The sequence below is a fragment of the Hermetia illucens genome, chromosome 1 (assembly GCF_905115235.1).
Source record: "Hermetia illucens chromosome 1, iHerIll2.2.curated.20191125, whole genome shotgun sequence".
NCBI lineage: Eukaryota > Metazoa > Arthropoda > Insecta > Diptera > Stratiomyidae > Hermetia > Hermetia illucens.
This window is the reverse complement of record NC_051849.1, coordinates 155,879,028-155,900,964: the sequence shown is the minus strand read 5'-3', so window position 1 is coordinate 155,900,964 and position 21,937 is coordinate 155,879,028. Positions and strand designations below refer to the sequence as shown.

Below are 21,937 nucleotides of genomic sequence, written 5' to 3'. Positions count from 1 at the left end.
AAATGGACAGGCCAAAGCTAAAGAAAGAGAAACAATAACCTTAATATTTAAATTAGCGCGGTACCGATAAAAATTTGACATCTTTTTTTAGTGAAGGAAAATAAATTAGACAAATTAAAAAACCGTAAATACGAATTGTCGAAAGTTATATAAATTCATATGATGGTATTTCCAGAAATTTTCCTAGAAGTGCGTGAATTGGTTATTCTACAGAGGGTGGCCAAATTATTAAATCCACTCATATTTTTCATCTAATTTTAAGAACGTAATATTTTTTTCATATTAAATAGGTATTATTTAGTTGCTATTATTATTGTTTTTGAAAGATATGTTTTTCTACTATATTTTGTTTTCAATTAGTTTATAGCCATCACTGCTATTTTGTGATATGATAATTATTTGGACGTACATATATTCTACATTGATTTTGAGATTATTTAGGTCAACTTTAATTAAGTTTTGCGATTTTTACGCCGTGATAAGTATTTATTTATTCACTAGTTAGCTATTTTTTGAATTAATTTATTTGTGACACGGTTATATATTTTATTTTATAGGTTTTTATTATGAAAAAAAATTAAGATCACCATCGCGAAAAATTTTGAGATAAAAATGTAGATTTTTGAGACAAAAAAGTTGATAGCCAATACTGACTCAATTGCATTGATATCAAATGTTTCGTGGTCGCGGTATACACAAAATCGAAAGAAAGTTGGTGCAGAACTTCAATTAATACCAAATTAAATGGCAATAGATTAACCTCGCCTGGAGATGAGCGAAAAGTGAGGTATATTTGTGTCCAAAATAGAAAGGCTTATTCAATGACCATAATAGGACAGATTCACCCAGTATTTGAATATACCTAAGGTTAACTTATTTTCTAGTAAAAATATTGGTTTTTCATGACGACGTCCATTAAAAAAACCACTTCTCACCCCTGCAATAATGAAAAAGTGGGCTATATGATGCAAATAACATTTAGATTTGATTGATGTTTGAAAAAGATGACTAGACTTCCTTTTAATAATATAGTATACTGAAATAGGACCAATATATAATGGTGTTGGAAACCAGAATGATAATCAAAGTACATAAATGGTTATCAAATGGTAACTTTATATTTGTGTACGACTCTGCTCTATGTCAAAAAGCCGAAAAAGAATAGATTTTTTTAGGAAAAAACCAAACAAGAACCTTTGATCGGTCTGATAATTCAGCCGAATTTTTACTCCATTAAAAGCTTTTGGGGATTAATGCAAAATACAAAATTTTCAATCAAAAATTTATAAATAAGATATAGTTGACAAAAGCCCTTATGTTGATTAAGCATAAAAGCGATGGAATAAAAATAAACTGCGTTAAATGTATTGAAAGTATGCCATGAAGAGTAAGAGGCTTGACTAAATATTAAATTTTTGTTTTATTTTATTATTATTATTGATTTTAAGTATATTTCAAACGCCTACTGAATACTGTTTGATAACATAAATAAATAAAAAATTGGTAACATGTGGTAACAAGTGTAGTTGTGGGTATGCACCTACTCGTAGGATTCCATACTTTTACCCACCCAATGGGAATCGATACACGAATCTTTGTAACCTGAAATTTGATGCACAACAATAGGGTTCAGAGTACAAAACGTTGAAGTTTTGATTTGATATCACAACCTCTTCTTGACCTAAAAGTGAATTTTCCATATAAGGTAACGCTTTCAAGTCCAAAAAATCGGATTGTTCAATCGCCCGTAAAGTAGTTTTCTTCTCTAATGGGAGGATCCACATTGAAATCGATGCTTTTTTCTTAAAAAAAAAATTCAAACAAAACGCAGATGTGAAAATGCAAAGACTAATTGCAGGTATAATTCAGGATGTTGTATTGTGAACTTTTTTAAGAATATTTCATAAAGAATTCCGAGTGTCTCAGAAAAACAGATACTAAATGACTGCAACCGTCTAAAGAACGTGTTATAAAGTAGATGTTCACAAAATTCGTAAAATACAGAGGCTGAGAAAAAGTGTCCCTCAGATGAATGCACTGACAAGGTGGTATGCCAATCCTCCACGACTGTCATCAAAAATTTTATTAGTTTTGGATCAATGCGATACAGACGTAGGTCATCGATTGGCCAGGTGTGCGGGATGCTATCAACAATTGGGCGTAATCGATATAGCAACTAAAGAGATTTCTTTGGCCTCTAGTTATCTGTCCTACTAGTTGTAGGACAGATAACTAAAGGCCAAAGAGCCGATAGTGAATTGCTCGTTGCAACCCTTTGATCCAACTCGGTAGTCCTTCTACTCCTGGTCACTCCTGGTACTCCTGTTGTTCTCGGGGCGCACATTGAGCCTTCCTCTAATAACGGGCGTTATGAACATGTAGAGGGTTGGTGAGCAAGTTATCTTGCCTGCGGAGTCCTGCATCGTGTATTTTTAGGATCAAGTTAGGAAATTCCCATAGTGAGGGAAAGATAGAAATTAGAAGAAAGGTCGATTATATCATGTGGCAACCATGTTGGCTGTTTATGGCTCATCGAACTTCCTCTTCGGTAACATCCGCAGAATTCATGCGCGGCATAGTGTCGTGGCGGATGTCTTCGGCGGTAACCCCCAATATTCTTTTGTTTCCGTTACCTGAAACTGTACTACCTGGACGCTCTATTTGGATTTGTTGGGAGACCTGAAAAAACTCCGCTGATTCCTCGCGTACGTTGCATTCTGAACACCCCTGGAGTGATTTTCGCCATACCGTCGCAACCTACTGCAGCATACGACTGAGTTTCTACTTTAGTGTGTCCAGAATTTTAACTGTGGGTGTCTCATTGGGAACAGCATAATTCCTGTAAACTCTCTACGCCTTGTTTTTCACCTGCCTGCTGGCGTTGCCGGTGCTGATTTGAGTCAACCTAGCAATATCCTGTCATAATTATTCCCACCAACGTTTCAGACGATCCAAGGTGGATTTAATTGGTCATTCAAACCAATAAGTGAAAGTGAATCTTCTGGCCGAGCAATCTGACAGCCGCAAATGCACCACAATACACATGTGATTATAGTTGCAGGAGCGTCACATCAGCAGACAGATTTCTCGGAGTTGTTAGAGATGTATAGAGCTTGGGAATACCTTGTCTTTGCCAACGATCCATTTCTGAAAATTCTATACACGCTTTTTGGAATTCGTTCCGAACCTCGACAGAGACTTTTGGGGAACGATAAAGAAGAGTGTTTCGACGAGTAGTGAATCTGTTGCTCGCAATACGGAATGGTGCTGTTTGTGTCGCCATCTCTGTCCGCTATGACCTCAAGCTGAACATGCTTAATGGTTATGGTCAAAATTGTGAGAAATAATGCGGTACTGGCCTGCGCGAATCTGCTAAAATGGTCGCCACATATCGTGGTGAAGAACTGCAATAGGCGGAACCGTGATCCCGGTCATCGTGGCGCCTAGATATCGAACTCCTCCAGGATTAGCGATTTTGACGCCGTTCTGTCCATTACGAGATCAAGACCCAGCCACCAAGTCGGATGACCCCCGCCGATTTGCCGTATCGGACCTTAAATTTTTCCATCTTTTTAATCGATGGATTTACATTTTAAATCTGTCAGGTGTGGTGATAACTTAGTGAGTAATCTGTAAGACTACAAGTTCCTGCACTTTCTCCACGTAGCCCCTGTGACGCTGCGCTGGCCTACAGCCATTCAGACTGAAGCTATTCATCCCTTCTCCTTTCACAGCCAGGCTTGGGGCCGGCTACGGCGGTTATTGTTATTATTAGCCTCCTGTTATTCCTTCTATAAAATTTGTGAAAACCTCCTCATTTCAGTGTCTACTGTTCCTTAAGGAAGCAGAGCCCAAGATTCTAATTACACCAATGAAGTTTTTTTGAAGATTACGTGGTACTGATCACATAAAGAAAAATGCAAATTTTTGTCAGAAGGTGGGGGGGGGGGGGTAGAATTAAAATGCGCCCAATGTTGCGATTGATTGCATTATATTCGAATTAAGGACTTGCTATTGAAATATTGGCACATAATCTATTTAAATGAAAGCACAATTGTTCTTTTCTATTATTAATTTTATTTATTCTTTTCTATTAAGCAAGGAGTGACTAACTAACTTCAAAAAGGTCTATCGAAGACTGTACTTATTGAACAAAACTAGCAGATATGTAACTATATGTACCACAAGCATTTATCTAACTCATTTTACATGCACACTTGTATAAACAGTAAAAGAATGAGTTCCGGACTTTATCTCTTTTCTAAGAAAAAGGTTTATTAGGGTACAGTAATAAAAGTAGAAAAGAATTAGTTTTTGTATGAAATGTAAAAGATAATATTTCAACACTTGCCAGAAGTATCTCTTCGTTGATAATTTTTTGAATTTTGAAGCTTGACTGTCTCACATATATAAGCTGAATTATACTGCGACGTAATATTTTTAAAATTGAAAGGTGATCCTAATTTTCAGCAAGGAACACATCAGGTAAATCGTGCTCTCTGTTACAAGCCCATTATTTTTGTCATCTTTTTATCACAAATGTATCTCTGAAATCAATCCAATCGATTGTGGTGTTGAAATACAGAACTATCGAGTAACATTTGTTTATTGTCTTCATCCAACGTTCTATTGAGTTACTACATTTTTCATGAACGGAATAAATGATTAGTTGTTGAAATGTAAATCAAGCTGTAGTTACGCTGAACGTATAAAACGGATGGTTTTAATTACCACATAAGGGAATTCAGTATCACGGTCCAGATTATCATAAAAGTAACGAAGCGAAAATCATTTGCATTCGAGTTTTATTTCCAAACCTCGAAATCCAATGTTTAATATTATCGAAAATTTGCATCAAGCTTAAAAATAATCGGATGAGTTGCAAAACTGTGAAGTCTAAAATACACTTGGCACGATATTAGCTGCCATCAAATTCATAGAGGCCAATAACCCTCAGAAGTCCAGGAAAAGTACATAACTTCCGCAATTTGTTTCGAATATTGCTCGTTGAAATACATTTTTTCATCAGTCAAGCATACCGAAAATGTATTTAGAAAACATCGTGACAGTAAAAACATGTTCCAAAAGGTCGATAAGCTCCCATGAACTCTCAATAAAAGTGTATTGCACGGCGAAAGCAACTCTCCAAAATATTGTTCATATCATCTGAATGAGCTTTCGTTTCAATCATATTTGAATGTTTCCGTTACGGGAACAAGAAGCAAATAGCGCTCATTACGTTCTGAATGAATCATAGTAGACTGTAGGTGGTGGTATATTTACCAAAATATATTTCAAGTATTTTGGTTTGAAGGAAATGGACGGGGCCAAAGTGGAGTCCTGTCAACGATGCTGCCAAGAAACCAATCGTCTCGATATGCCAAGAATTCCACATGCGTAAAAATGCACCCCCGTGTTGAAAAGAAATTTTAACACTGAATGATGCATTAGTTCAAGCTGATAGTGCCAAAGTTAGACTACTGACAAGGAAGGTATATAAAAGGAGCACGAATTTTGGGATTAGTGGAAAATCCATTTATTTCGTGGCATGTCCTGAAATTTAATTCGAATCTCATAAACACATCTTAGTGAGTTTGTAATTTAAGGTCAACCTGACCTACAATAAGTCGGAATAAGTCAACCTAGTGCGATATTCTAATTTGTAGCTTGCATTCAAGGCTTTCTATTCATCATCTTGTGCCACAATCAAAACAAAATTAAAACCTCAAATTTTCTTCTTCCTTATATTTTATGTCATCATCAGAGCGCAACATCAGATTAAGATTACACAATTCAAAAGTATTATCTTCCGAGTGACAATTTTGAAGGCGACAAGAAAAAATTCTGGGTTATACACCTAAATTATATACTAAATTAAATAGAGTGAGAAAGGAGGCTTCGTAGCAAGGTCACATATACTCGCATATGAAAACCGATGTATATCCTGCGCGTCTATAAGATAAATGCGAAAGTGATACATGCGGTATGTTAGTGAATGGGTGGAAAAAAAATGGTTGGCAAGTTGCCAGTTCGCAAATGTATCTGTTAGCAAATTTAAGTTTATGCTTTGTTTTTATTTGAAAGCCGCATGAAGCATTTTTTCCTTTTTATTTCAAAGTGAATGATTAATGGATGTGAGATGGTTTTAGATTGTTTCTTACGTTATTCTAATGCCTTTTGCATTAGAAAATTGACTTTGAGTAGGAAATGACGCTTGGATAAGTACGTCAGTCTAGAAATGGATATTGGCTTGGTCTTAATATACAGTAAGTTCGTGTTAGTTGCAAAATCAACTTTCGTATGGAATACGTAAGGAGAATAAAATACATCTTTCAATTCCAGACCTCTAATTCTGGAAAAGATGAAATAATTTTGGTTTGGAGATAAATATTGAAATTCGAATTTCAAGAGTAGGATAATAAAAATTGTATATTTTCGTTTTATCTTTATTATTTATTGGTGTAATGAATTTAAAAGCATATAAGAACTAGCGAAAAGAGCTGACCGTTCGTGTTGAAGGATGCTTTGTGCTAGAAATTAAGGAAGCCTCAAGAGTGTACCGTCGCCTTATTACAATCACAATCACTTTTGAAGAATCACAAAATAGCAAGAATGTTATGTTCAATGCTGCAACTGATATTATCAAATATTTAATTTCTGCTGTAAATTCCCATAAATATTTAGTATGGATATATGAGAATCTTCAATCTGTGACTATGTCTCCAATTCATGAAAAACTTTTCCGTAGATAGACAAATTTTGTAATTGCTGAGATAATTACACAGGTAGCTGTGAAAGTTGTCCCATATTGATTGTTCTAACCAGCTGTGAATTAGTTATTACCAAAGTTCAATTGAACCAGAATTGCTTTGAAAGAAGACGAGTCTCACGCCATTATCGTTTCTATCGAAAGGTGGACGATAAAATCATATCTACATATCATTGTCCTTGAAGTCACCGACCACATCTGTGCAACGTCGAAACTGGTTGATGGGGTTAAATGAGGATCTCCTAGGGGGAGGGGGTTGGTTTCAAGATTGTACTTTGACAAATTTTTCATATTGTTAAAACCTTCAACACGAATGTATATAAACACACTCTCCGTGGTCGGATATTTGCAATTTTTTTTTTTTTTTTTTTTGGTAAAAAATTACTTGATAGTCTCGAGATATTGATTAAGACACTTTCTGATTCGCTGGAAGTGTGCAGGCGAGAGGATTTTCAGTTAATTGGTCGTTTCGCGTTTTACTGTCTCCACGTAGTTAAACTGTAGCCCTCCCATGACGTCCTTGCATATCAAATGCAAAGGGAAGTCACTGGGGACTAAGGTAGAAAGGGATTCAAATTAGGGGTAAGAAAATCGCGAGTAATCGGTGCTGCGCGTTTTATTGGTACAACATCACAAAAGTCTGTCGAATACGACATGTGCACTTTAGTATTTTCACGTGCAAGACAACGTTCGCCGTTTGTTGGTGCATACACTCATAAGAAACAATAACATGAACGTAAAAAGTTAATAGTATGATTTTGATTTTTGATCGGCTTTTTGATATCATTCTATTCGTGATTCACCTTTTGCTTTGTATATATTGCTCTGTAATTTCAAATCTATGTCATAGACGTAAAACTAGAATTTGAACACAGTTCCCCAATTGGTGAAACATTCCATTCTTCTCACTTTTCTAAACTCCAAATGCTGTGTTGAAACGTAAACTCAGACAACCTTTTTGAATTCACTTTTTGGCTAATAAATCGACGATTGGAAAGCAAAAACCATTACATACGTTCAATATTTCTATCAATACAGGAGGTTGACAATTTTTCTGGTCTTACATCATTCATTCCACTTGAAAAGATTTATTTTTTCTAAGGCATTACCCTCATAAACAAATTTCAACATTTAATTCTTTCGAAGGTAGTTGATCATCAATATCAATACCGGCAGTTGGACCCCCTATAAGAGCTGTTAATGTTAGCAGCAATATCTATGGTAGAAAAACAAAACTTAGCAGACCCTCAGATGAAGCGATAGCGTAAGCCAGGACGCCATTCATTCGTTCCTTAACTTTAGTTAACATGGAATTCTTGCAGAGATATTAGTACTAGATTTTAATTGTGAATGAACATGATATTATTTTCTGGATTGTGTTGATTGACGAGAAGTGAGTATGATGCATTTTGGTGCCATTACAAAACCATGGCAAAGAACCTACAATTTGTCGGAAGTTTTTTGAGGTCCAGTGTATCAACGTTTTGCGGATCGATATTATTTGCTTCGATGATTACTGCTGAATTTCTTGTCTGAAGGAAAAGTTTAATAGACCATGACATCATTCCTCAAACAATTTAATTATGCTGATGATCGCTGTTCGCTAACCTACCGTGGACCCACCTAGTTCTGGGTCTTGAAAAAGGAGCAAGGGGAGTCTGATAGAAGATAAATACATACTAAAGTTTGGCATAATGGTCGAAATATTGAAAGTGTCTGTAATTCGTTCGTGCTTAGTCTACCTTTAGTGCTTCGTCCAAAATCTAGGAATTCCAGCAAATAAATACCAAGATCAAAATGATTGCCACTGTAACGCAAAGGTTCCAGGACTTCATCAATACTTGCCTAAGGGATATTTTAAATGTTTGTTAGTTAAGTCCAAGGACAACGCTCTGCTGAGTATCTGAGTTGACCAATATTTGATAACATTCGCGAAAGCGCTGCCTTGAACAGTGAAGCTTTTATGCACGTGTTTTCCTGTTTCTTATGGTTCGGTTCTGTATTCCAGGCTCTTTCGGCTTGTTATTAGAACGGCTTCCGTTTTTGTGATCCGGAAGCAGTTTCAAGCCAGTCTTGGATCTTCCAAATTGCTACATACACTGCTGTGTCAATTTCGAGGATGTGTTTTATTGCAAAAACCACGACGTCGTCGTCAGTAAATTAAACTATTACTAGAAGGAGAGGCAGAGGCAAAGGCAAGATTTTATCTTACATGACATTGCACAGGAGTGAAATCAGTGCCGATTCTTCAAGAACCCCAGCTTTCTTACCGCTACTTTTCTTGCAAAATTTGAGCAATTCATCTTCCGTGATACTAGGTATCTTCTCTGAAATGGCCGCTCCAATTACTTATACAGTGTTCGATATTTTTGGGAACAGACGATCATGCCTCTGCATGTTTAAATGCAGCGAAGTTGTTTTTGGAAGTTCAATCTTCCTCTCGGTCGTTGGACGATTCTTTGGGCTTGTAGGCATCTTATCCTTAGTAAGGTACATTCTCATTGCAATCGCAACAACGCGATACTCCCCTGTTGTGTGCTCTTCTCGGCACCGTCGCATCACTTAGTTTAGCGGGAAATTTGTCCAATTTTCTGCTCATCCTTGGCTCATGCTGGCGAGATCTATCAAGCCATATCTGACACATCATTGAATAAGTACGTAATCCAACTTGATCCGTTGTTGATAATTAGCCTCCGCTTTACCTGGGAATTTTCACCAATATTTCCTTAATTTTTTATGTAAACTATCATAACTTTTTTGGTTTTTCGTTTTTAAAACTTTTACAACTGTTTGGAGTTAAATATTTTCTATTGGGTTGACATATGCTGATTTATTTTTACAAGCCAGATATTGTGGAAGGATGGATAAACATCTATGTACGATCAGGTTTTTGTTCGATACTAAAGCTTTTTGGTCTATTATATATCCTGTTAATCGGTTCGGTGAATAGTCCTGATGTATTCTCTAGGCTCAAGAGATACTCGACTTGGTGCATGTGATCAAGCACCTTTTCAGGGTTTACTGTTCTCCCGGTAATATACCTTTATTGTGCAGCTCCGGGACAGTCTAGTGTGGTGCTTTGTCTCCAGTATAAGCACCCATTGTGTGTAGATATTTCCTTATATATCGGACACAGTCCCGTGTTACGGCCCATTTATTGAGTTTGATTTGGGATTTCGTGGATACCCTATAGTGTCCGTGTGCCATTAGTGTCCATATCATCAATCAATAGCAGGATTTTTCTTCGTGACGAATCTTTCGATCTGGGATAAGTCATTTGCAGCTTTCGTCTGCTTGATTCTTGGCCACCATACTGAAGTCCCAAAGATATGTGTAATTACTATGATAGGAAGGGGCGGTGAAATAAGATGTGTTCACTTATTATGACGTGAGAGGTGCAATTAATTCTCTTTGGGGTGGTATGTGGATCAATTAATGCGGCTGGTCTATAGTCATTTGTGCAAATCATCACAGGGATGCTTTTCCCAAGAAATTTTCAGCGCAAGAGTTCGTGTTGAGAGAGATAGAATTCTGGAGTTTAAGCTTCTTCAGCACGTATAACTTCACAATTTTGAAAAAGAAAGAGAAACAAGAAGAAAAGAATACACAATACCCGATTTGATAATGTATTCTCACTCTTACTCAGAAAATGATTTTTATCTCAAAACAAAACTCTCAATGCTTGCTCAATTTAGTCCTTATTTTTTTCAGGTTTTGTTGAAAACTAAAAGTTTTTTTGATGATAAGGAATCTATGCAAAAGGGGGTGTAAAATTTTTTTCCCCGAATATAATATGTGGAGTATTAAATGAAAGGTATCAACTAGTATTTTTCGAAGTCAACTTCCCTTCTTGACGCAAATAGGAAAATATTTCAATATATTTCCACGGCTAGAAAGAAAGATGACTAACGGTTTCGTCCAGAGCAGCGTCAAATTATCAGACGCTGCTTCACCTTTGCCCTGGAAACAGCATAACCGAAAGTGGGAACAGATGGAAATCGCTCCTTTTTATATAATCTAAAAACATGACAAGGGTGCTAATTATATTCAACTTAAAATCCGCCCGTACTTTAAGTCTAAGCTAGACTAAAGTTAAATTTTTTGTTTGGGATGTGATTATATAAAAAGGAGGGATTTTCATCGTTTGTCACTTTCGGTCACGCTGCTCCCAGGGCAGAAGTGAGGCAACGTCTGATGAGTTGCCGCTGCCCTGGGAGAAATCATAGGAGTTTTTTCTTTTTACTTTTTGAATACTTGGGTGGTATGCCCAAAACGAGGGGTCCTTCAACCAAAGAAGACAGAGTTAGTTTCTCGTCATTTGATCCGGTCCAACATCAAGAAAGGTGTGGACTTTGGATCCCTCCCATCCCAATCAAAAAACTATACAAGACTATATAAATGCCTCTAGGTGGAGAAAACAAAAACCTTCATATAATCGAATGATACTAGAAGATACTAAGATGCAAAGAAAGTGGCATGAAACCGAGCTCAATCTCTCCAAAAGGTGAAACTCTTCAATGGTTAAAGTTGGGGAAGTATGTTGACTTTGAATTGAATTCATGAATGAACAATGTTATCTAGTATTCAATATTTACTAAGTGCATTCGTTGTGTTTATCATTTATTATTTCCAATTGACTTTCGAATGCTTTCAATTCCTATTAGTACTGACAGTTATTCAGTTAGCTGTTACGTATCACTTTTATTTTGATTGTCTTACCTCTTCGGTTGGATATAAAGTGAATTATTATCTTAATATTACAATGGAAAGAATATTTAAAACTGGTTATAAAACCAATAACAGTCAATGGACCTGAAATCTTAGCGAAAGTGGGAACGTGTATGCAAATTTTCGACAGTTTGGTTATGAGTGATAACGTTGAAAGATTTATTGATTATATTGTGATTGTCTAATAGCTTCGATGTTAGCTTAGAGCAAAAGTAGCTTCAACAATCAGATAACTTGTAGTTGAGATTTCATCTGATTTTCATTTCTCAGTGTCAAACTCATATCTTGCTCCGCAATTTAAACATCAGAATAACATTTTGTAATTTCTATGTCAGAATTGATCAATTTATTCTCTTACTTTGTATGAAATTTTCTAATTACAATTTCATTTCACCATAGTGTTAATAATTTTTCAACATAAATATACATTTCGTTGTTGAAATTTGCTGTAGAATCAGAGCGAATCTTGAAGGAAAATGTAGTACAAATGCTACGAAGAAATTAGAAAATTCAAATAAGCTGGACGTTTTTCTCCGACAATTTATTTGAAATTGAAATAAATATTCATTAAACCGGAATCAATGAGTATATTTTCTAAGCAATGAACAATTGTAAGCTTGCAAATGTAACGAAATAAATTCATTTAAAGAATTCAACAGGATGTCCTGAAAACCCCATTAAATGAAAGTTTATGTGATGGGTTTCCCATTTCTCATTTTCCAGTGAATTATTTTAGATCATAGATTTACATAGAGAATATCAATTTATTTTTAATAGTCGGCGTAAGATAATTCAATTTCAACTTTTGTTGATTGAGATAAAAGAAAACATATACCCAACGTTGTAGTTATCTAATCTTCATTTCTTTTTTATTTCAGGCAAAGGAAATTCTATCAAAAGAATCAAACGTTCAAGAAGTCAAATGTCCAGTAACAGTATGCGGCGATGTACACGGTCAATTTCACGATTTAATGGAATTATTTCGGATAGGAGGCAAATCGCCAGATACAAATTATCTATTCATGGGCGATTATGTTGATCGTGGCTATTATTCCGTCGAAACAGTAACACTTTTGGTAGCACTTAAAGTGCGTTATCGTGAAAGAATCACCATTTTGCGTGGTAATCACGAATCACGACAGATTACGCAAGTGTATGGCTTCTATGACGAGTGCCTACGAAAATATGGCAATGCGAATGTTTGGAAATATTTCACGGATCTATTTGACTATTTGCCATTGACGGCATTAGTCGATAGTCAAATATTTTGTTTGCACGGAGGTCTTAGTCCTTCTATTGATAGTTTGGATCACATTCGAGCATTAGATCGGCTACAGGAAGTACCACATGAAGGGCCTATGTGTGATCTTTTGTGGTCAGATCCAGATGATAGGGGTGGCTGGGGTATTTCACCACGTGGTGCCGGCTATACATTTGGACAGGTAAGTTTGTTTTTAAACAATAATTAAAAACAAAATTTCTGAATATATTTTCAATAAAAAAACAAGTAAACATAAGGAAACGACAACAGATTATTCGAAAGTACGAACTCAATAAATTAGCCTATTTCTTCGGCGGGAGGTAACCACCATCTCCGCTACCATGACCACCTGGTCCACTAGGACCATGGACACTACCGCCACCGACGTCTCCACTGAACCCACCGATATGGCTGTGTCCTTCGATGCCTGGGCCGCCGTGTGGTCCAGCACCTACTCCAACGCCACCGTGACCAAGCGCACCTACGATTGATGTTACAGGTGAAACGCCTTCATCGGAAAAGCGGCTAACTCCTCCCAATGAATCGTATTGTGCTGTAAAAAAGAAAAAGTTATTAGAACATTAGGTGATGCGGATCCAATTAACGTAGGCATTTTACTTACCCTGAATTTGCTGTTGAGCATGAATAGCCTCCTCTGGCGTCTTATATTTGATAAAGAATACTTCTGGTTTGCTTGGTGTTGATTGTTGTGATTGAATTTCAGTGTGAATTTCGCCGGCGTCTGTTTTCTTGCTAAGTACATAGATAACAGTCTTCTCCTCGTTTTGAGCTTGCAAGATTTGTAGTGCAGCAGCTTTTGAAGATTGTGATGGTGCTTTAATGAAAACCACTCGATAATGTTTTCTTGCTGGTCCTAAATTGATAGTTTTCGATACAACTTCATCATCATGATCTTCCGCAGCAGCATGGAAGAAGAAATCTTTAGTGACAATTGGCCCAAGGTCACCGCCATCGATAAATCCGCCACCGCCTCCTCCAATACCACCGAATGGACCACCAGGGCCGCCAATTGGTCCGCCTGGTCCCCCGATAATGCCACCTCCTCCAATGGGACCGCCACCTCCAATAGGACCACCGCCTCCAATAGGACCACCACCTCCAATAGGACCACCGCCACCAATAAGTCCTGGTCCTCCAATACCAATGCCACCGCCAGCTGCTGCATGTCCGTCAAAACCGCCGCCAAAGCCTCCGCCGAGGCCGCCACCATTGGCAATTCCTCCACCGATACCACCAGCTCCTGCAGTGATGTGACCATCAACAAATCCTCCCAGTCCTCCGTTAACTGCACTAGCTGTTATATGGCCATTGCTTGGTCCTGGTCCAAATCCTCCTCCGCCTCCTAAAAATCCATGGCCTCCACCTATTCCATGTCCTCCGCCATAGCCAGCGCCGCCACCACCACCTAAATATCCACCTGCTCCGCTATATCCACCTCCTCCGCTATGTCCTCCCCCTAAATATCCACCTCCACCGCTATGTCCTCCTCCGTACCCTCCACTCCCGTGGCCACCACCAAATGGTGCTACTGTTGTTGATGCAATGCCACCGTGTTCACAGGATGCTACCGCTATGAGCGAGAAGATCTAGAAATCCGACAAATATTTAGAAGGAACTAATTGAGGAAGGAATATTTGATGTCCTTACCAAAAAGCTGCGCATGTTTTCCACACTATTGTTGTCGGTGGTATCGGAACTGATGTCTAACTTGAACTATGACAAGTTTTGACCAAAATTCGGTTTTTATATCTGGCAAATTGGAAAAGTTTTTTTTCGCGACACACCTCTCCCGGCACCCAGGTCGTTTCAGCCATATTACTTTCATTCGAAAAAGTTAAACGTTTCATAACATATTAGCAACGATAAAAATCATAATATCTACCATATAACAAAGCACTGCGAACCATGTGAAACCAAATCCGCTGGAAACTAAAAAGACAAATTTGTCGTTCTTTTTATGTTGGTTTGCATGTCGTCTGTTGTCGGCTTCCATAGAGATTCACCATTTCGCAAAACTGAATAACAATGCAATAATTTTCTATATGCATTTTTTCGAATAAATGGACAGAGCGACTAAATGCAGAAGCGGCACTAAAACTGGCAAATTTATTTCGACAATTGTTATTCTTTTCGAAAAAGTAGAATGTTTTGTCACAGTTTTAACTTGTTTTGTTACGATTGTAGGTATCCCCCTCATGTCAACTGTTATTAACCGCTGAAGCAATTAATTCACTGCAGATGAATGAATTCTTTATGAACAGTTGGGTTATTTAAGATTTGAGCAAGAGATTCCAAATACGAATATTTTTGCTCAATTTGCGGATCTAATATTTGGAAAATTTCGATCAAATTGTCTGGTTACAAAAAAGTGCAATATTTTTTTACCTTCCGTTTTCAATATTCTGAATTCTTTTGAAAAAAGTCGCTAGTCAATATGTTTTCGCATAAATTCCAGTTAATCCATTTTTCCAATTCTTTGCTAAAGATATTCTGATGATTACAAAATGAGTTGCCATTTGTTTTCTCAATGAAATTTCATTGTTGATCCACCGGTACCTTATAAGTGCATATACTAAAATTGAAAAGGTGTTAAAGGCCAAACCAAATACATATGCCAAATATGTTTAATCATTTACTGATTTGAAAATATTGTGGGAATTCCATTATCGCCTTTATAGAATGGAATTCATTTCTGGTCGCTGAATTATCTGCAATCGTTTACTACTGCCCACACTATCATCATTCATATCTAAATTTAAGCAAGAAAATGCAAATTTTTTCACTGTGAAAATATCAAATTTTTGTGCTTCTGTTCATATGCTTTGCGCAATTTTCTTTTGTTTGTGCTACTTTGCTGGATTTTAATCTGCATAAAAGATATAAAATTGGTGGATTAACAAAAAAATTCCATTTGAAGATTGATTTGGGTAAAATTTACAAAGTTCGATGACTAATATTGAAACGACGAATATTCGATAAATATTCACAGTTGTGGACTTTGTGTTTCTGTTGAGACAAAGAGGACTTTCTAACAGGAATTTGCATTTAGAGAATGAAATGGCCAATGCATTTCTTTCCTTTATGAAATTGCATTGCATTGATCCTTATCGAGAAAATTTCGGCTTTGATGAAACAACATATAAAAAGGTCATTTCCAGTTTATAATCATTGATGGATTTCGCGTAGTCGTGATGTATGTTATGTTGATTTCAGTCAATTTTACCAAATGTTTAAACAGCATTATCTCTCCAAACATCTTACTTGGTCGTTAGTTAAGGGTAACTTCTCTTAAATTCATTTACCGATTGAGTTACCTTTTCGAAACACGACAGCTGAGTTGGTTGAAGGCCTGCTTCTCGATTTATTGCCTCTGATTCAAATCTTTATATTTGGGTTACTGTAAATTTATCGTTAGGATCTGACAATCGAATTAAAGATTCAATTGAATTCAATGAAAGATGGGGAAAAATACAATGAGGAAGAGGAGACTGTGTGGATGCCCTATAATCCACAAACCAAGCCTATAACCGGAACAGGAACTTTAGTATGTTCTCTACTTCCAGATCTCTCAACTTTGCATCTGGTATCAAGTATTCCCCCAGATGCCTTGACCTACTTTGCACATTGTATAGAGCTTTCGTCATACTCCTCACGAAACCTGCAGGCAGTGTCCGTAGATATCCCTAGCTTCCCTAGGTGATAGTTCAACCGACAGTGACCAGTGAGAATTCCCACTATGATTCGGAGGTTCTTTTTGGTGAGGTTTAAGCAATCCTTTGTGCGCATGGATTCGTATCCAATAAGCACCCTGGACTGCTCCATTCCTGGTAGGCCCGCCCAGTATAGTTCCCGCAACCGTTCCTCTCCATTTCTTAGAGTCATAGCCATGAAACCGTTTCCGATTCCACAAAAGGGTTCTGACCGGTGTAAATGCGTCCCAACTCCCTTCTTCGCTAGTTCGTCCGCTGCTTCGTTGCCTTCCAACCCAGCATGACCTGGAACACAAAGTATCCAGACCTTTTTGGACGAGCCGAGTGTATTCAGTCTCTCAAGGTATTCCCATACCAGTTTAGAGTTCACCTGGTTGGAGCTAAGTGCCTTGATCGCTGCTGGGCCTGGTTAATGTTAGTTTTAGTAGTTATTGGAATTGACCAATAAATGTGAAACTCATCTATTGACTTTTTTCAATTTCCCTATTTTCGTGAATTTTTAATTTATGGTGGCAATAGGCACCTCCATTTTTTTTGCAAAGCATCGTATAGTTGCCGATGTGGTATGCTCATTCTCGGCTTCTGATTCCGCGCCATAAGCATCGGTAGTCTATCATCAATAGAGCTCATTCTAAAAATGTTAAAGTTGCTTTTTGTTTTTGGTATCAATGAATGGATAGTACCCAGAATGGGAGATATTCTTGTTACATATTGCTGCCGGTTGTTGAGGCACTTTCCATAGATCGGCAACATTTTTTTTCGGTAGTACTCGCCATTAATTGCACAATTTTCACCAATAATGATAAGCACGCATTTTCAATATAAACTTATCCCACCGGCTACTATTATTTTAAGCCCTTGTTTAGGTCATTTTCGGATCCGATGTTCTCATTCGCATATTTTGCCGATTTGGCTTTGGAAAAAGTTCCATCGAGGATTCATCTGTAAAAAGTATGCGAGTTCTTTGTTTCTTGCCCCTCATATTTCTTAGGGTGAGACGTTCGTCGATTAAACTTTTCCTGACTTCAATGTTCTTTTCGATTAGAAGCGACTTGGTAGTCTCACATACGCACATTTTCTCCACAGACGGCTCCTGATGTAATCTTCGACGGTAATTGTGAAGATTTTTTCCTTGACACTTGAATTCAGATGATTCCGACTCCTCGATGAACACTTTCATTTCTTCTTATCATCCCAATGGAGCACTTATGGTTTCAAACTTTATTCCGTTCTTCAATTCCTCCTGGAGCTCGCTGGGCACACATAAGGACAGGCTTCCTTGAAACACCAAGCTGTCGGTTAATGAAAGCGATGCTGTTGCCTTATGATGCAAATCTTCAATTTGCTGCCATGTCTCTTTTGACAAAACCATGGTGCTAGAATAAATATCCATTCAATAAAAATTCTTGTAATCTCTAAGCGACTCTTACTTTGACTTTGCTATCTTCCGGGAAATATGCTTTTCATAAAACCATAAGCACTAAATTTATTCAGCTGCAACAGCTTTTATCATTTTCGTATTCGTCATTAACTTATTAGACTTCACTTTTGTATCTAAATTTTCCAAACCCAATTTTTGGGATTGTTGTGCTCACAGCGGCACTAAAAATGTATACCTCGTTAAGGGGTACTCGCCCTTTTATAGTTTAATTTTTAAGGAACTTCCCAGGAACACGTAATTGATAACGTATCAGAAACTGAATGCATAGATTTATTATCTGAGCATTGAAAACAAATTATATACCTCATGTCAATAAAATATGAGTTCCCCAAATTCAATTAGTTCGACTAAAAATTGATATCCTATAGAACTTTCCGTCCTGTCTGTAGTATCTCGTAGAAGAACAATAATTTTTAATTTTTACATACATATATATACTCGGCGTTTCCCTTCGATTTCGCTTGCTTGGCATAGAGTGCCAATCCAATTTCTTCTGCTTCGCCTTTTCTATGCAAATGAATGAACATATTAGAACATGAACGAAATTATTGATATTGCCACCTTGTCAATAGTGTATAACGCAATCGAGGGTCTCATGCATTACAGTCAATTTCCTATCAGCACTAATTCGACTTTCCCAATAATGGTGGAATGATTGTTATTGGAACTGATAAATTTTCAATTTCAAAATTCATTTCGAATATACGGAAGGAGAGAAGGAGAAGGGTCACATCATAAAATGACGAGGATTGTTTCAATAATCTATTGCATGCAAAACTCTTAATCGTTGCACCGTATTAGAATCATTATCTGGCTAGGTCTTTTCCTAGAGGTTCAGATTGAAGGTGCAAGTTTTGTTAGCTAATGTACATCATTCCATACTAGTTCCTTTGGGCTAAGGAGTGTATGAGAACCAAGTTACGGTTAATACGACAATTCTGTTCACAAATGTATTCCCTTTTAGAAACTGCTGAGGGAACTTAATAAAATTGCAAATGTTTCAACTTCTGTTCGGCTGTCAACAGGTGAGGGTTTCACTCGCCTAAACGTTACGAAACCCTAGGTTCTTTATTACGATTATGACTGATTGTATAAATTAACGCCGTTCATGCTACAACTTCGGAAATTTCCCGATGACGATGTTCGCGCTCAAGGATGTCACGAATAATTTAAATGTTTTCTCCCATAATGCTAATCCAAGAGCGGTAATCATGTTCCTCAGTTTTAATCTCTATTTCCTTGTAATATTTATGCGAGGTAAACATTTGAGCGATTCGCAGGGTTTTATCCCCGAACTCCGCAATTTATTCCTCTATGAACAAGAAATTTAAAGATGATGCGGTAAACAGGCGAATGACATTTTAAATCCCTGAAAAACAGATCCAAGCATGTACGTTTTGTCGGATGTTTAAGTATCCGCTGAGTGAATCTCTCGCCATGTTTACACCAGATATGAAGGATAGATGTTCAAATAGAAACTGTCGCCGAAATAATTACAACTATGGTTCTAATTTTTCTGTGTTTACCTGAATCTCTGCTCATGGTGTTTTTCGAGTAATAATGTTCTCTTTATTGTTCTATGAATTTCTCTTGGTTAATCTTTATTCATATTTGAATCACTCCTTAACGGTTTCGGGAAAAAGTTTTTCAATATTCACTCTTACCAGATATACTGTGCATTTCATGTATTCTTGACAAGTAATCATCCAATTTTCCTAGCCTTCATACAACTTTTTTTTTACCATTGTAGTTGGTCTTTACATAAATGAGATACAGTTTTCATTCCGTGACCTAGTTTTAGTAAAGTGACTGCATTTCAGCAAGTCAAGGAGCAATTTCTTCAGTCCACCCTTTTTTCATGCTCGCTTACTCTGGGTTTTCTATATTAGTTGCCAGGACGTTATATTCTGGCTTGTAATCTCAAGTATTTTATTCTAAATAGGCGCATATGATTGCACTGCTTGAATTTAAGCAGCATTACCCTCTATGTTCTTCATTCATTCAATTTATTGATTCAGTTTGGCCTTAATTATATCACAGACTTCAAGTGATTTTTGGTTCTATAATTTCAATTTCTATTAGATTGGCTTCCATTCCTTCCTTTAATGCAATGATTACATAATTGAATGTATGAATGTACTATTGTAGAGGCTATTATATCTAAAATTAATGTGGGAACGGCTAATAAGTTCTCACATTAATTATAAAAAATCAGGGCACCTTAAATTACTTACTATCTTCTCTCCAACATGATAGCCTAATGGCGAGTATTCAACTGTGCAGCAGAGGAGCTCTATATATTTTTTGACCAAAGACTCGTTAGCAATATACATAAGTGTCGTCAAAGTTTGAATGATATCCCTGCATTGCAGATGATTCCAACCTAGCTTAACCTTTCTTGATAGGTGCAACAGGGTGCATATTGGGTAGTATGCGTATATTTCTGCTGTGTGTCGCCAGGATTTTTTAGGATTATGGATGGATTATTTTCACTGACGGTTCAGAGTATTTTTGGAAAATCCGATTATGAAACTGATCAAGTGAAAGCATTCAGAAAAGTGACGACTATATTCCAGACGAAGGTATATGCTATTTTATTGACAGCAGACCTATAAAATTGTGCGTATTGTACTATTTGCACTTGTTCGGATTGCTGGTAATGAAGGCACAAAAAGGGCTGCACGATGATTGAGCCAGAGACGGGATTTGGCCATTGGACCATTCACCGCTAAGTTTGCTGTGAAGGGTGAAGTTGCAAAAAATCACGCTTCTCGACTATATGTAGACGGTCTAGCACTCATATGTAGTTGATGAAGATATATAGGGAAGGTTTATTTTGACGAAGAATCTGTGCATTCTACCTCTGAAATGCGTCCACAAAGGCCTATGAACATCACAGGATGAAGGCCTTTCAATATGCGTTTTCAAGGTATATAATACCAGAATCATTTGTAAAATTAAGTTCTCAAATCATTTTTGTTTAAAATTGAGGAAACCTTGAATCCGGGGTCCGTGGGCTCCTCTTTTTGGGCTAACATCCAAAATTAAAAATTTTTCATAAAATTTTACAGAAGACTATGATTTTTTTCAGAGCAAGACGACGATATTCATTGCGGCACGCTGCTCGCACGGCTGTAGTCGTCTGTACAATATTTAAAAAAAGGTTCTGAACCCTTAAGTCGAAATCTTCGCCGAATCACTTTTAACTCGCCCCACTGCTTTCCATTAATGTTACCGCCAGGTGCGAAATCCGTGCTGGGTTGCGTTGTTAAAAAACATAGTTCAACATGTTCATAAATGCGGCACCACAATTCACAAGAAATCATAATGCGTCGGATGTGCCCAATCGGTTTTTGCAACAATATGCAGGAAATAAGGTCGATCTGTTGAAATCCATTGATAGAGGGGAGACGAAAGTTGGACGCTCAACTTCGCCAAAACTGAAAAAGTTTTGCTGCTGGCGAAATCATGGCAACCGTCTTTTAGGACAGGAAAGGACTGATGTTTGTCGACTTTATACCTCCTAAAATACCAGATGTGACATACTGAAAAATTCAGACGCCCATTCAAAATCGCCGGAGAGGTGGACTGTCCAAATGTGGCTGCTCCATGACCACATTCGACCTCCCATTTCTGCTTAAACGATTTCGGGTGAAATTTGTCATTGAACGTATCAGCATAATTGATTTTTTTTTTTAACTTAATTTTCACTGAGAATGTGTTAAAACGACGATGAGTCTTTAATCAAGGGAGAAAGCCGTGGAGGCTGCTCAAGGGATTTGTGCCGTGCACAGACAAGACGCTATACTTGCAAGGGCTGCTCGAAATTGAGCGCCTCGTTGATTTCGAGGAAGATCGATTCAACAAAGCCATCCAGCAAAATCGTTCTTATCGGCGGCATAGGGTCATGCTCCGAAACGTCTTCAAATCGCCAACAGAATCAAGGAAGCAATTTGAAGGCTCAAGTGGGAAGTGCCCGTTATACTTCTTTCTAGTGTCATTTGAAT

At 37.3% G+C, this 21,937-nt stretch overlaps 2 protein-coding genes across 2 annotated transcripts in view; one reads left to right on the top strand and one right to left on the bottom strand.

Annotated features, from left to right (window-relative positions):
- LOC119647299 (serine/threonine-protein phosphatase PP2A) overlaps positions 1-21,937 on the top strand; it is an 86,140-nt gene that overhangs the window by 56,405 nt on the left and 7,798 nt on the right. The window contains exon 2 of the mRNA XM_038048202.1: positions 12,376-12,939. Within this exon, the coding sequence (XP_037904130.1) occupies positions 12,376-12,939 (564 nt within the window). The remainder of the gene's footprint in view (positions 1-12,375; positions 12,940-21,937) is intronic.
- On the bottom strand, positions 12,963-14,553 carry LOC119647298 (H/ACA ribonucleoprotein complex subunit 1-like). The gene is made up of 3 exons (XM_038048201.1): positions 14,427-14,553; positions 13,381-14,365; positions 12,963-13,311 (listed from the first exon to the last, which is right to left on the bottom strand). Exons 1-3 carry the CDS (start codon positions 14,439-14,441, stop codon positions 13,061-13,063), a joined length of 1,251 nt encoding a protein of 416 aa, XP_037904129.1. The 5' UTR covers positions 14,442-14,553; the 3' UTR covers positions 12,963-13,060.